This window comes from Orycteropus afer, unplaced genomic scaffold (genome assembly GCF_000298275.1).
Source record: "Orycteropus afer afer isolate SDZICR_OR568_19922 unplaced genomic scaffold, OryAfe1.0 scaffold00179, whole genome shotgun sequence".
Classification (NCBI taxonomy): domain Eukaryota; kingdom Metazoa; phylum Chordata; class Mammalia; order Tubulidentata; family Orycteropodidae; genus Orycteropus; species Orycteropus afer.
The window spans coordinates 6,370,523-6,387,394 of record NW_006921766.1 but is presented as its reverse complement, the minus strand read 5'-3'; the positions used below and the strand labels follow the sequence as shown (position 1 = coordinate 6,387,394).

The following is a 16,872-nucleotide window of genomic DNA, read 5'->3' as shown; positions in this document are numbered from 1 at the left end:
GCTCACAGTAGATTCCACCATGGAGTTGATTACCAGTCTCATCATGGGGAATACTACATCCAGCTGCCCAGCCACTCAACCAGGCCCAGCTAATTGACACACAAACTTAACTGCCACACTGACCTTAATGATATGGATAAAGTAGCTTTCAGGACCTCCATTTGCTAATGTGGCATGACTCAAAATGAGAAGAAACAGCCACAAATAATTGGAACATGGAATGTACAAAGTATAAACCCAAGGAAATTGGAAGTTGTCAAAAATGAAATGGAACACATAAAAATTGATATCCTATGATTAGAGAGCTGAAATGGACCAGTTTTGGCCATTTTGAATCAAACAACCATATGGCCTACTATGCTGGGAATGACAAGTTGAAGAGGAATGGTGTGGCATTCATCATCACAAACAATGTTTCAATATCTGTCCTGAAGTACAATGCTGTCAGTGATAGGATAATATCCATACGCCTACAAGTAAGGCCAGTTAATACTACTATTTTTCAAATTTACACACCAACCACCAAAGCCAAAGATGAGGAAATTGAAGATTTTTACCAACATCTGCAGTCTGAAATTGACCGACCATGCAATCAAGATGTGCTGATTATCACTGGTGATTGGTATGCAAAAGCCGGAAACAAAGAAGAATCACCAGTAGTTGGAAAATTTCGTCTTGGTGATAGAAATGACGCTGGAGATCGCATGATAGAATTTTGCAAGACCAGCAACTTATTCATTGCAAATATCTTTTTTCAACAACACAAATGGCAGCTATTCTCATGGACTTTGCTAGATGGAGTGCACAAGAATCAGATTGACTACATCTGTGGCAAGAAGCAGTGGAAAATCTCAATATCTTCAGCCAAAACCAGGCCAGGAGCTGATTGTGGAACAGACCATCAACTGCTCATATGCAAGTTCAACTTGAAGTTAAAGACAATTAAAACAACTCCATGAGAGCCAAAATATGACCTGAAGTACAATGTTGAATATGCCCCTCCTGAATTTAGAGACCGTCTAAAGAATAGATCTGATGCATTAAACACCAAGGACAGAAAAACAGAAATTGTGAGATGACATCAAGAATATCATCCATTAAGAAAGCAAAGTGTCATTAAAAAGACAGGAAAAAAAGAAAAGACCAAAATGGATGTCAGAAAAGACTCTCAAACTTGCTCTTGAATAGAGAATAGCTAAAGCAAATGGAAGAAACAAGATAAAAGAGCTGGACAGAAGATTTCAAAGAGCAGCTCAAGAAGACAAAGTCAATTATTATAATGAAATGTGCGAACACCTGGAGTTAGAAAACTAAAAGGGAACAATATGGTCAGCATTTATCAAGCTGAAAGAATTGAAAAAAAAAAAAAAATCAAGCCTCAAATCGCAATATCATAGTGCCTAAGGCACTTGACTGCTGACCAGAAACCTGGTGGTTCAAATCCACCAGCCACTCCTCAGAAGGAAGGTTAGACAATCTACTTCCATAGTGATACCACCTCGGAAACTCAAGGAGGGGTCACTATGAGTTGGGTCCGACTCCACGGCACATAACAACAACAACAACAACAACAAGGGCAAAATATTGAATGATGTAGGAAACTTCAAAAGAAGATGGAAGGAATACACAGAGTCACTGTACCAAAAAGAATTGCTCAATGTTCATCCATTTCAGGAGGTGGCATATGGTCAAGAACCAATGATATTAAAGGAAGAAGTTGCAGTTGCACTGAAGGAAGTGGTGAAAAACAATGGTCAAGGAATTGACAGAATATCCATTGAGATGTTTCAAAAAATGGATGCCATGTTGGCGTCACTCAATCAGCTGGGCCAGGAGATTTGGAAAACAGCTACCTGGCCAACTGACTGGAAGAGATCCATATTTGTACCCATGCCAAAGAAAGGTGATCCCACACAATGTGGAAATTATCGAACAATATCATTAATATCACATGCAAGGAAAATCTTACTGAAGATAATTCAAAAACAGTTGCAGCAGTATATTGACAGAACTTCCAGAAATGCAAGCTGAATTTAGAAGAGGACATGGAACGAGGGATATCATTGGTGATGTCAGATGGATCTTGGCTGAAAACAAAGAATACCAGAAAGATGTTTATTTGTGTTTTATTCACTATGCAAAAGCATTTGATTGTGTGGAACATAACAAATTATGGATAACCTTGAGAAGAATGGGAATTCCAGAACACTTAATTGTACTCATGAGAAACCTGTATATAGACCAGGTGGCTGTTGTTTGAACAGAACAAGGGGATACTGCATGGTTTAAAATCAAGAAAGGAGTGGGTCAGGGTTATGTCCTTTCACCACTTATTCAATCTGTATGATGAGCAAATCATCTGAGAAGCTGGACTATATGAAGAAGTGCATGGCATCAGGATTGGAGGAAGAATCATTAACAACCTGTGATACACAGATGACACAACTTTTCTTGCTGAAAGTGAGGATGACTTGAAGCACTTACTGATGAAGGTTGAAGACTACAGTCTGTAGTATGGATTACATCACAATATAAAGAAAACAAAAGTCCTCACAACTGGACCAATAAGCAGCATCACAATAAACAGAAAAAAGATTGAAGTTGTAAAAGGCTTCATATTACTTGGTTCTACAATCAGTACCAATGGAAGCAGCAGTCCGGATTTCAGATGACGTATAGCACTAGGCAAATTGCCTGCAAAAGACCTTTTTCAAGTGCTAAAGAGAAGGAATATCTCCTTGAAGACTAAGGTGCACCTGACACAAGCCATGGTATTTTCAATCGTCTCATATGCATGTGAGAGCTGAACAATGAATAAGGAAGACTGAAGAAGAATCAATGCTTTTGAGTTGTGGTGCTGGTGAAGAATGTTGAACGTACTGTGGATTGCTAAAAGAACTAACAAATCTCTCCTGGAGGAAGTACAGCCAGAATGCTCCTTGGAAGCAAGGATAGCCACCTACTTTGGTCATGTTGTAAGAAGAGACCATTCCCTGAAGGATATCATGCTTGGTAAAGTGGAAGGTCAACAAGAAAGGGGAAAGCCATCTACAAGATGGATTGACACAGTGGCTACAATGATGGGCTCAGGTATAGAAAGGATTGTGGAGCTGGCACAGCACTGGGTAGTGTTTCGTTCTGCTGTATATATGGTAGCTATGAGTCAGGGACAATTCGTTGGTGCTTAACAACAACAATCCATGCCATTAAATTCAACTTGACTTTGAAGAGGCAGCCCTTCCCTAGTCTTATTTTAAGTGCCTTCAAACCTAAGGGACTCATCTTCTGGCATTATATCAGACAATGATTCACTGCTAGTCATAAGGTTTTCAGTGGTGATTTGTTTTTTTAGAAGTGGACTGCCCCTTCCTTCTTCCTAGTCTGTGTTAGTCTGCAAGCTCCACTGAAACCTGTCTACCATTAGTGACCTTGCAATAATTAGAGGGAGAGAGCTGGTATTTGAAATATCTGTAGCATAGTTCCCAGCATCACAACACGTGCAAGCTACCATAGAACAGACTGACAGATGAATGGTGAGTCCTTTGGGTAGTACTGACATTTTTACAATATTCAAATGTCTGACCAGTGAGTATGGTATGTTCTTCCATTTAGGTAGGTCTCTTTTAGTTTGTTGTAGTAGCATTTTATAGTTTTCTTTGTGTAGGTCTTTTATGTCTTTGGTATGTACATATCTTATCTTTTTGTAGCTGTTGTAAATGGTATTGTTTTCCTTATTTCCTTTTCAGAGAGCTCTTTGTGGATGCAAAGGAATCTGACTGATTTTTATATGTTGATCTTGTAACTTGCCACTTTGCTCAATCATTCAATGAGTTCCAGAAGTATTCTTGCTGAGTCTGTGGGATTTTGTATGTATAGGATCATATCATCTGCAAGCAGGGATGGTTTTGTTTTCCTTCTCATTGCCATCAAGTCGGATTCGACTCATAGCAACCCCTCCTTGGGTTTCTGAGGTGGTATCACTACAGAAGTAGATTGCCCAGCCTTCCTTCAGAGGAGTGGTGGGTGGGTTTGAACCACCAGCCTCTGGTTAGCAGTCACATCCAGCACTACACCACCAGAGCTCCCTTTCTTGCCTTGTTGTTCTGTCCAGGACTTCTAAAACAGTGATGAATAAGAGTGGTGATAAAGGGCATCCTTGTCTGGTTCTTGTTCACAAGTGGAATGCTTTTAGTCTCTTTCCATTGAGAATAATGTTGGCCATTGATTTTGCATATATGTCTTTTTTTTTTCTTCAAGAATTGGTGCTAGATTTTTATTAAATGCCTTTCTGCATCAATCAATATGTTCATGTGGTTCTTTTCCTTGCTTTATTAATGTAGTGGACTATGTTGATTGTTTTTCTAATATCAAACCCTCTTTGAATACCTGGTATGAATTCCACTAGGTCATGATGTACTAATTTTTTATAAATAGTCAGTCACTCCTCAGAAGGAAGGTTGGGCAATCTACTTCCATAGTGATACCACCTCAGAAACCCAAGGAGGGGTCACTATGAGTAGGGTCCGACTCAATGACACATAACAACAACAAAAACAGTGTTAGTATATATTGGCTAGGATTTTGTTGAAGAATTTTGCATCTATACTCATGAAGGATATTGGTCTGTAATTTCCTTTTCAGTGGTGTCTTTGCCTGGCTTTGGTATCAGAGTTATGCTTGCTTCATTAAAAGAATTTGGGAGGATTCCATCCTTTTCCATGTGCTGGAATATTTTGAGTAGGATTAGTGTAAACTGTTCTCTGATTGTTTGGTAGAATTTTCCAGTGAAGCCCCCTGGACCAGGGTTTTTGTGGGGGTTTTTTCCCCCCATTAAAGATACATAGAAGGTACTCATTAAATGTTGATTTCCTTTTCTCTTTGTTAACCATTATTGCATTCTTGCCTAAGATTTCAATTACACAAGCTCAATTGAAGCTTTGACATCTTTTCAGTGAATTCGAAAAGTATATACAATAAACCAGATGGTTTAGACTTCAATATCCTTGATCTCTACTTTATTCTTTGCTGGGTAAACTTTCTTGACTCATCAGTGTGATGCTAAAATCCGAAGCTGTTCTGAGGTTAAGAGCAACCCCTTCTCCCTCTAATTATTGCTGGTAAAGATCTTTCCCTGTTCCTCTGATAGCCATATGCATCATAAGTCACAAGACCCTTAACCTTGGGAGCTTCCTTGAACTTGAACTTCCTTTGCTTCCTAGGCTTGTTGACATTTATGAATTTAATATTGCCTTTTCAAGCAATGATAGATTCTACAAATAACGTGGGCCCAAAATAACTGCTTCATGGACCTGATATTTGAGTGCTGACAATCGTCACCATGGTCCATAAAAGTTTTTGCAAGTGTTTCCCTCTCTCACTGAGCACCAGCCTTCTACAATGAAGCCACCTAGCTTTGTTCTAGGTTAAGCATCCTTCATTTCTTTCTTTGTATGTGTGTTCTCTGTGTATGTGTGTGTGTGTATGCATCCACAGATTATTGTTATTACTGTTTTGTTGGAGGTTTTTTTTTTTTTTCAGAAATTGTTTTTATTTATTTTTTCCTTCACCCAAGTTAGTATGTGTCTACCTTGTAGTTAATATGTGTCTACCTAACTACAGGAAGGTTGACCTTCCCTTCCCCATATGCCCCTGGCAATCATCCTGCCCATAACTTTTTTTTTTTATTATTGGAAGTTTTTTAATGACCTGTTCAATTTTTTCTTTTGTTATGGACCTATTTGGATTTTCTACCTTAATCTGTAATTAGTTTAGGTAAGTCATGCATTTGGAATAGAAATTTGTCTATTCATCCCATCTAGGTTTTCAAATACTTCATGTTGTTGTTGTTACATGCTGTCGAGTCAGACTCGACTCACAGTGACGCCTCCTTGGGTTTCCGACTGGGCAATCTACTTCTGTAGTGATACTGCCTCAGCAACCAAGGAGGGGTCGCGATGAGTCGGGGCCGACTCAATGGCACATAACAACAACACAACATCACTATGGAAGTAGATTGCCCAACCTTCCTTCTTAGGAGTGGCTGGTGGGTTTGAACCACCAGCCTTCTGGTTAGCAGTCAAGTGCCTTAAGCACTATGCTACCAGAGCTCCTTAAATACTTCATAGTACTCTGGTATTCTTTTTTATTTCAATTGGCTCTGTTGTGATATTGCTGATTTCATTTCTTATTCACGTTATTTATATCTTCTCTTTCTTTCCCTTAGTTAAATTTGTCAGTGGTTTGTCAATTTTGTCAATCTTTTTGAAAAACCAACATCCTGTCTTGTTGATCCTATCTATTGTTTTCCTATTTTCTGTTTCATTTATTTTGCTCTAATTTTTGTTATATCCTTTCTTCTAGAGACTGTAGGCTTTTTTTGGTTGCTCTTTTTCTAATTGTTGGAGTTGTTGCATTAAGGTATTGATTTTTTTTCTTCTTTTTTTGCTGTGTGCATTTATTGCTGTAAATTGACCTCTGAATACAGCTTTCAGTGTGTCCCAAAGGTTTTGATATATTGTGTTTTTTTCTCATTTGTTTCTAGGAATATTTTGATTTTGTATTTTATTTCTTCTATTATCCAGTAGTTCTTGAACTGGGTGTTATTCAGTTTCCAAGCATGTGATTCCCTTTCCTTCCTCCAATCTTCTTCTTATTAATTTCTAATTTTATAGCATTGTGATCTGAGAAGAAGCTTTGTAGAATTTCAGTATTTTAAAATTTATGGAGGCTTACAATGACAGACATATAGACCAGTGGAACAGAATTGAGAACTCAGAAACAGATCCATCCACCTATGGTCAACTGATCTTTGAGAAAGGGCCAAAATCCATTAAATGAGGAAGAGAAAATCTCTTTAATAAATCATACTGACATAACTGGATATCCATTTGCAGAAAAATGAAACAAGATTCACATCTTGTACCATATACAAAGTTAACTCAAGATGGAATAAAGTTTTAAATGTAAAATCTAAAAGAATAAAGTTCATCAAAGAAAAAATAGGGGCAAATGTAGGGGCCCTGATATATGGCTTTAGTGGACTATCAAACATAACTAAAAATTCACAAATGGCAGAAGATAAACTAATTGACCAAGACCTTCTTAAAAATTAAATATTTATATGAATCAAAAGTTTTCTCCAAAAGAGTAAAAAGAGGACATATAGATTGGGAAAAAATATTTGGCAATAACATATCTAACAAGGGACTTATCTCTAAAATTTATAGAAAACTCCAATACCTCAACATCAAAAAGACAAACAATCCACTTCAAAAGTGGGCAGAGGAAGTGAATAGATACTTCACCAAAGAAGATATTCAGGCAGCCAACAAGCTTGAATTAGAGGGATGCCATTAGAAAGATACAGGTTAAAACAACAATGAGATATCATCTCACCCCAGCAATAATAGCAAAGTTCAACAAGGCAGAAAACAACAAATGCTGGCTAGGATATGCAGAGATTGGGACTCTCATACACTGCTGGAGGGACTGTAAAATAATACTATAAGCACTGTGGAAAACAGAATGGTACTTCCTTAAAAAGCTGGAAATGGAAATACCATTTCATCCAGCAATCTTGTTACAAGTTATATATCTGAAAGAAGTGAGAAACAGGACATGAATAGATATATGCACACCCATGTTCATTGCAGCACTATTCACAGCAGCAAAGAGATGGAAACAGTCTAAGTACCCATCAATGGATGAATGGATAATCAAACTATGGTACTTACACACAACAGAATTCTATGCAACAGTAAAGCATGAAGAAGAATCCACAAAACACCTTGTAATGTGGATGAACATGGACGACATTATTCTTAGAGAAATAAGTCAATCACAGAAGGACAAATATTGTATTAGTCCACTATTTCAAATAGTCAAGGAAAAGTTTATGTATGGAAGGAAACTTTCTTTGTTGGTTACCAAGAAAGGGAGGGAAAACTGCTAAACAGGTAAGAGACAAGTATTGATTTGGATTAAGGGAAAGACAGTATACCAAAATCAAGTGACCAACACAATAACACTAAGGAAAAGGAAGACAGGGAGAGGTGCATAAGAGATACAGATAACAAGGGTAAACACTTTTACAATGCAATACTGCATAATCAGCAGTAACAAATGTTAATTTATAGGTGAATACATAGGTTAACAGGCTAAATGATCAGGCATGCCTAGGCAAAAGGGAATATAACCATGACTATATAGAAGTTTGACAGATTATATTTCTACATAAGTATTTATATTTGCTATAAGAATGTCCATAGATCATAATAGAGCTAACAGGACAAAGTTACAGTAAGTTCTTAACCACAGCCAAACATCTTGAAAGAGTGAGTCACTGGGCCTGCAAGCAGAAAAAAAAATTATTGATGTTTGCTTTGTGACCTAATATATGGGCTATTCTGGAGAATGACCCATGTGCACTGGAAAAGAATGTGTATTGCTTTTTTGTTGGGTAGAGGATTCTGTCTATGTCCATGAGATCAAATTGGTTGATAATATTGTTGAGATCTTCCGTATCTTTGATGAGTTCTTTTCTAATTGTCCTGTTCTTCATTGAAAGGGATATGATAAAGTTTCTTGTACTATTATGGAATTGTCAATTTCTCTTTTCAATTCTGTTAATGTTTGCTTTACATATTTTGGAGCCCTTTAATTGGATGCATGAATATTTATTATGGCAATGTCCTCTTGCTGGATTGACCCTTTTATCATTATATAATGTCCTTCCTTGTTCTTTAGGCTGGTTTTCACCTTGAAGTCTATTTTATCAGAAATTAAAATTACCATTCCAGATCTTTTTTGGTTACCATTAGCTTGATTTTTTTCCCCTCTCCTTTGATTTTTAATTTTTTATCTTTGTCTCTAAGGTGAGTCTCTTGTAGGTGGCATATTGATGGATCTTGTTTTCTTATCCATTCTGCCACTCTCTTGCTCTTATCTCATGCATTTAATTAATTCATATTCAATGTAATTAATTATGTGTATTAATTTACTGTTGTCATTCTTTTATGTTTTTTATTGTGATGTTGATGGTTTCTTTGTTCCAAATATTTTTCTGTGCTGAGTTCATTTTTTTATTGGACTTTCTTTTCATTTTCTTCATTGGTGTTGATGTTGTGTTTACTAAGTCCTTGTGATTTTCTTCTTTCTCATTTTGGTTAAAAGGCTTATCCATTTTCTCTGTGGTTAACTTGTAGTTAATTTTTATCTTCCTAAGTTTGAAAGTCCTCGGAAGGAAGACTGGGCAGTCTACTTCCATAGCGATACTGCCTCAGAAACTCAAGGAGGGGTCGCTATGAGTCAGATCTGGCTTTATAGCAGTGAGGTTTGTTTGGTTTTGATTTAAGTTCGAAACAGTCTACTCTATATTGGTATTGCCCTGACTTCCTCTCCATTTGGAAGTTCTGTAATTATACCATTTATCTTCTCTTCTTGCTTTGTAGTTGTTGTCATGTACAGGTTGACACCTCTAGTTCTCTATATTCAGTCTTGTAAGCTTATATTAATTTTGGGAATTCTTTTTGTTGGTTGGTTTCTGGGTGATGTTCTTATGTGTCTTAATCTTGGGTTGTTGTCTTTCATTGTTGGTTTTCTGTGCAAAGGACTACCTTTAGCATTTCTTGAAAGTTGGTCTGGCTTTTTCAAATTCCTTAATTTCTGTTTATCAGGAAATGTCCTAATTTCACCATTATATTTGAGGGACAGTTTTGCTGGATATATAATTCTTGGTTGACATTTTTTTTTTTTCTTTCCATGTTTTATATATGTCATTCCATTGCTTTCTTGCCTGTATGGTTCCTGCTTAGAAATCAGAGCTTAATCTTACTGGTTGCCCTATTTAGGTAACTTTTCATTTTTCCTGAACTGCTCTCAAGATTCTTCCTCCATTATTGGTTTTGGAAAGTTTTATTATGATGTCTTGGTCACTTTCTTTTAGGGTCTATCTTGTATGGGGTTCATGGAGCTTCTTGGATGGATATCATTTCATCTTTCATGTTATTGGGGAAGTTTTCTGCTAGCAAGTCTTCAACAATTTTTCCTGCTTCCCCCCACCCCCTTTTCTTTTCTTTTCTTCCTCCTGTTCTCGAAGAAAGATGAGGCCATCTGCTTCCATAAAGATCTACAGCCTTGAAAACCCTATGGGACATTTCTACTCCATCCGATAGAGTTGCTATCAGTCAAAATTGATTCAGTAACAGTGACTTTGTTTTAGTTCTGGAATTACAATCACACATAGATTATTTCTCTGAATATGATCCAACATGATTCTTAGGCTTTCTTCATTTTTCTTCATTCTTTTTAATGATTTTTCCTTATACAAACTAATGTCAAAGGATTTGTTTTCTAGTTGGCAATTTGTTCTTCAAGGAGCTCTGGTGGCATGGTGGATAAGGCATTTGGCTGCTAACCAGAAAGTGAGTGGTTCAAACCCACCAGCTGCCCTTTGGGAGGAAGATGGGGGAATTTACTTCCAGAAAGATTTACAGCCTTGGAAACCCAATGGAAGTTACTAAGTTGGAATGACTTCAATGACAAACTCTAAAAAACTCACTGTCGTCGAGTTGATTTGACTCATAGTGACCCCTTCTTGGGCTTCCAAGGCAGTATCTTTACAGAAGTAGATTGCCCAATCTTCCTTCCTAGGAGTGGCTAGTGGTCTTGAACCACTAGCCTTCTGGTTAGCAGTCAGATGTTTTAGGTGCTACACCACTAGAGCTCCCACTATGCCACCAGAGCTCAGTGTTTTTTGTTTGTTTGATTGTTTTAATCTGTTCTTCAGTTGCTCCCAATTCTACTCTTTTGTCCTTCCAAAGTATTATCTATCTCTGTAACTTTTGTATTAATTTTCTGGATTTCTAATAGCTGTTTTTGTATGATTTCTATTTGTCTATTTGTTTTGCCATTTTGCTCTTGTATTGTGTCCCTGAATTCTTCTAGGATATTGTCTGTAGTTTCCTTAATTTTATTTGTCATTTCCTTGAGCTCTTGGAAGATATATATATCTTTGAATTCCTTATCAGGTAATTCTATTACCTATTCTTCCTCAGGGAGTTTTCTAGTTGTTTATTTTGGTTATCTGCTTGTGCTATATTGTCTTGTTTCTTTGTTTGAATTGAGGTTGTCTGCTGTCCCAAAGACATTTTGGGGTTGTGGTTTTCATTTGTTGATCTTGTGTTGATTTGTTTCTTCCTGGTTTTTTGTTTGGCTTTGTTTCAGTACATTTGGGCAGATAGAGCAGTCATGCTTCTTTGGTTGCTAGCTTTGCAGACTGGGGTCTCTGTTGGTTAAGAAGAGGAGGTGCAGAGGGGAAGAGCATGTGTTGTCCACCATCTGTCATTAATGCAGAAATGCAGGAGCAGGTAGTGGTGCTTGCCCATTGGGTGAAGTGGGAGGTGGTAGGTGTAGCATATATGTCTGACTAGTGGGGAATTAATGTTCTCCTCCCACTGGATGGGGCAGAGAGAAAAATAATAAAATAATACTAAAATAATAAAAAGGTGTGAATGAAAAGAAAGATTGGTGAAAATAAAAGAAGAGGAAGAAATGAAAAAGAAGAAAAGGAGGAAAAAGGAAAAGGCAAAATATAAAAAGAAAAAAATAATTTAAAAAGGAGTAAGGGCTGGTTAATTATGGTCAGCTGGCAGCACTGCCAGCAGGTGGCTGTGGCATGATATGAAGAGCACGTGCCTGTGGAGGTAGCAGGGGGCTGGATAATCAGCTGCACATTCCCAGAAGGGCGCCGGGTGTTCCAGGAGGCAGCAGTGTTGCATATCTTGTGTTCTGTGGCACTAAGACCTGTCAATGACACAGGCTCGTGGATACAGAGCTGCAGATACTGGCTCTGCCTGCTTGCAGTACATTGAGACTGGTAGTTAGGCTGCTGAGGAACCAGGTGAGTTGGGGGTGACCAGGTATGAACTTCTAGTCCCTGGATTGGGGGGGGGACATGAAGAGAGTTCACTCCTAGTAACTGGAAAGGTATGCTTGGTAGAGGAGAAATATCTCTCCAGCCACAATTCACTAGTGTAAGCCCAGTGCTATAATGGTGCACTCAGCTGATTACCCAGCTCTTGCCCAGACTCAATCGAGGACTGCCCAGAGTCCAGCATCTCCAACAATCACCCCACATATCTTCACTTTTATGTGGGCCCTCAACCCAAATGACTAGTATTCACTAGTGGTGAGTTGTTTTATCCCCCTTCTCCAGCTCCCTCCTCATTCTGCTGGTGCCTGTGCCACTGGCAACCTTGCCTGTTTCCCTGTACTTTCCTCTCCCAGATCCAGCACATATTCTGCTCACCCTGATTCCCTCCAGATATGTCCACACTGTGTCTCTGTCCCGATGTGAATTCTATGAAGTTGGTTTCTTCTCGCCCATGCATGATGCCTTCTGTATCTCAAAATGGCCCCTTTTCCCCAAGCCCTCACACCACACAGAGATCCTCACTTGTGGTCTGTTTGTTGCCAAGAGACACTCCTATAGATATGGATACCTGTGCTAGGCTACTGGTTTCTCCTATGTGTGGGCAGGTTTAGGTCATATTGGGTTGAATCAAGAGCTGGGTGGCAAACATGGAGCCTGGGAAAGGACTTCTTGGTGACCTTTAGGATGCTCTCCCATTTCAGGTCTTTGCAGAGGTCTCCATGAGATTGGAAGCACAGAGCAATAGGGAAAGCACCCACCATCGTTGGGCAGTAGTTAATGCCTAAGTCATAAGTCTTGGCCATACAGGAAGCAAAATCCATTATCTTCCCAACATCATCTCAAAAAAGAAATGAATTTCCTACAACAACATCCACAGCCATCATTTGGCACAGAACCAAAACAAAAGATCTTTCCTCAAAACCAGCAAGGAGACCTCACGGTGCTCTTCACCTCAATGGAGTTGAACCAACAGTTCGCCAGCATGCAATTAGGAGAGAACAAGAGCCAGCCAAAAGCAAAGGTTAGTCACATGGAGGTGTTCAAGAAGGACATGTTCTAGCCACCAACCAGATAAGCACCAGTGAGTAGCTGTAGGGTCAGCCCACCAAGATGATAAAGCCAGCAAATGGACCCAACCTTGATGCACAGCTCTGTCCGCCAGCTCTCCTGGTCATTTCCAACAAATACAGCTCTCCTGGTCATTTCCAACAAATACCAGGAGCACACACAGTCTCTGCAGCAGCACTCACCTCTGAGACCTGGGACCAGGGTTCCATGTTGTTGTGCCAAGGCCCAGGATTGCCAGGAAGGAAACCAGGTCAGAGGGAGGCTCAGTTCCCAACCTCCATTATCAGGGAATGTTCTAGACCCAAGGCTTCTGATCAGGGAGTGTGGGTAAGAGTTGCGAGGGTGTACAACACACCATCTTCCCAAAACACATTCTGGGGCTCTTTCCTGAAAGCTTTTCCTTTAGCTTTATACCTGCTGTCACCAAAGCCAATGTACCATCCACTCTCCATCCTCTCCCAATTCTTCAAGCCCAGGGTCCGGTGCCTCTTCTGACAACCCAGCCACCTCTTGGTGCCTTCTCCCAGTTCTTGCTCCAGAAGCAAAGATGCACCTCCAGCCCCTCCTCTGGGAGACACTTCCTTCTCCACCCCAGCCACATACTTCCTTCTCCCGAGGACACCCCCAGTATGAACAGAACACAGGCCCTCCCTTAAGGCATATCCTGATCCATTTCTCCCCAGCCCTGGTCTGCAATACAACATCCAAAAAAAAAAAAATTCCATTGAGTCTATTCCAACTCATCAAGACCCCATGTGTGTCAGAGTAGAATTGCGCTCCATAGGGTCAAGGCTGTGACCTTTTGGGAATAGATTGCTAGGCCTTTCTTCCAAGGCTCCTCTGGGTGAGTTGAAACTGCCAACCTTTTGGTAAGAAGTCAAATGCTTAACTGTTTGCTCCACCTAAAATGCATAGATGTGCATATTCTGCCAACAGTTCCCAACAAGGACGGGAACCTCTGGGAAAAAACCAATGAACCTGAAACTAGGGTGGTGAGGTTTGTCTGCCTTCCGCAGGCAGTCAAGAGCTGCCTGAGCAGCCAGTATGAGGAGAAGGTGCGCCCCTACATCGACCTCATCGACTCTCTGAGGGCCCTGGGCGTGGAGCAGGACCTGGCGCTGCCTGCCATTGCTGTCATTGGAGACCAGAACTCAGGCAAGAGTTCAGTACTAGAAGCTCTGACAGGTGTCTCCCTGCCCAGGGGCAATGGTAAGCAACTCTGCTCGATAGCAAGTGGCATCAAACTATCTTTTGGATAACAACCAGCTTCAGATACTAGTCCCAGGGAGGGAGCCCAAGAGGGCACCTCCTCAATGTCCTAGGTGGCTTATGATCAGGAGTACAAGGGGTGACCAGGAGGGACCTGGATGTCCTTCTCTGACTTCTGTTTTCTTATTCACTATTCACATCTAAGCAACCCACCACTCCCTGTGCCAGTCAAGGTCCTAGTAGTGACTTTGTTATTTCTTTGTAGTGGTCTTTATAAGAGCGTGGAATCCCTGGGGTGCAAACGGTTAATGCACTAGTTTGAACCACCCCAGGACTCTGGCTTCACAAAAAGCTGTATCTTGATGATCCAAAACCAAAGAACTCCTGGGGCACTAGGCCAGTGAGATGGTCCCTACCTCCCTGCTGGGTGCTTCCACATATATCACTTTTATCATACCCTTAGACCCCTTCTTTGGGATTTCTAGCCCCACCTCCTTCAATCCAGAGTGCAGGGTGTGTGGGTGTTAGATACACTTAGGCAGGTCTCCTGTTGCATATTTCCATTTGCTCCACTTCCCAAAGTGGCACCCCTACACAATGCAGGTCCTGTGCCCCAGGGGCGCTGAGGGCTCTGAAGTGCATCAGGGCTTCAACATCAGCATAAATCACTACAGAAAGCGTGGTAGAGACCACTGTTCATGACCAGCAGAGAGGCGACCAGCGACAACTCCTCATGTGGAACACTTGCAACAGCAGCAAAGGCTTCCCAAGAACCACAGTTGGTCCCCGAGCCTTATGCTCACCTGCCCAATCCAGACCCTCCTGCAGTTACCAAGGGCCCTAGACAGGACCAGGAAGTGCAGACACATCCTGTGGGGACAGTGGAGAAGTCCTGGGAGGTAAAAGTAAAAGGCACCTGTGACACTTTTTAACATGACATTTACAATGTTTGGGAAATTCTCTCTCAGGTATTGTCACCAGGTGTCCACTGGTGCTGAAACTGAAAACATGTAAGAATGGGTGGAGAGGAAAAATCAGTTATCAAAACATGGAATTCCAGCTGCGGGACCCCACAAAGGTGGAGCAGGCTATTTACGAAGGTAGGGCTCCTGCAGATCTCTCCTGGCTCTATTTTGTGGCTGGCTTCCTATCCTGTCCCCCAGCTCCTTCTACCTCTCTTCATTGCATTCTTCCCCTGGTGGAGATCATGGGAGAGGGTGGGGAATGTGGCTCAACCTCCAAAATATCTGCACTTCTTGCATGGCAAAATGCCTGAGTGGTACAGTTAATACACTCACCTGCTACCTTAAAAGTTGGTGGTTCAAGTCCAGAGGTGCCTTGAAAGAAAGGCCTCATGATCTACTTCTGTAAAATCAGCCATTGAAAACCCTATGAAGTACAGTTCTGCTCTGACACACATGGAGTCACCATGAGTTGGAGTCAACTCAATGGCAACTGGTTTAGTTTTTGTTTTTTCAGCCGAACATCACTGCTCAGTCTGGGTCACATTCACTGCCCCTCCAGATCCTTGTCCAATTCAACCCTCACAAAGTCAGCTCCCAACTGAAGTCTTCACATGCTACCCCACCTCAGGGTAAAGTCTGGTCCCCACCCCCAGAACCTCATCCACATCCTCTCCACCCTCCGTTCCCAGCTCCAGAGTCCAACATGCAGACGGATTTCAGTTCCACAAAGAATGTGATCCTCTGCCTTCTAGGTTTTTCCACATGCTACTCTCTGTGCCTTGCATAATTCCTCCTCCTCTTCACATGCCTGATTCCTACTCATCCTTTGGGGTCTTAGTTTAATGCCCCTTCCTCCAGGAAGCCTCCCTGGATAGGCCTTAACCCTAATCCTGGGCCAGACCCAACTATCCTGGTCATCACTTGTCTTTCTGTCTCACTGCTCTAATTGTGGCCTTGTGGCTCCATCTCCAGGCAGCTCCCCACAAACATGGGCACCACTCACCCTTAATTTCTGAAGTACAGCTAACACTTTGCTGCTGAGCAAAGTTTACCAAGGTTTAAGATTAATAATAGGAAACTGCAGAATTTTAAAAAAAAGAAAAAAAAAAAAGGTCAATTGCTCCTGGAAACTACATTCACTTCTCTCCCATAGTGCTCCCACCCTCTGGTGGTCACTTGCTCATCCCTCCTACCAGGCCCCTGCCCCTCTGCTTTCACTGCCCTTTCTGGTCTTGGTTTAAATAAATAAATAAATAAACCTGTTGCCATAGGGTCAATTCCAACTCACTTCAAAATCATATGACACAGTAGAACTCCTCCATAGGATTTTCTTGGCTGTTTTCAAAAGCAGACCACTAGGTCCTTCTTCCATAGCATTGCTGGGTGGGTTTGAACCACGAACCTTTTGGTTAGTAGTTGAGTGCAAACCATTTGTACCACCTGGGAGCCTGATCTCAGCCAGGAGAGGCAAAAACATAACCCTTAACGTATAAGAATCTCCATAGCAATGAACTCCGTGTTCTATGGAGACCGGTTTATTTATTTATTTATTTATTTATTGCATTATTAAATTATAAACTGAATACAAGAACATGGGGCCTTTGGACGACTTCCTAGGCTTGGTGCTTCCCCAAGAATCCCATGTCTGCAAGCTTCAAATGGCTTGCCTGAGGGATTCCTTCCAAAATAGAGATATCC

General features: G+C 40.8%; 1 protein-coding gene across 1 annotated transcript in view; it reads left to right on the top strand.

Annotated features, from left to right (window-relative positions):
- The window catches only part of MX2 (MX dynamin like GTPase 2), a 43,729-nt gene that overhangs the window by 934 nt on the left and 25,923 nt on the right, over positions 1-16,872 (top strand). The window contains exons 2-4 of the mRNA XM_007947319.1: positions 12,719-12,953; positions 14,017-14,209; positions 15,178-15,309. Coding sequence (XP_007945510.1) covers positions 12,719-12,953; positions 14,017-14,209; positions 15,178-15,309 — 560 coding nt within the window. The remainder of the gene's footprint in view (positions 1-12,718; positions 12,954-14,016; positions 14,210-15,177; positions 15,310-16,872) is intronic.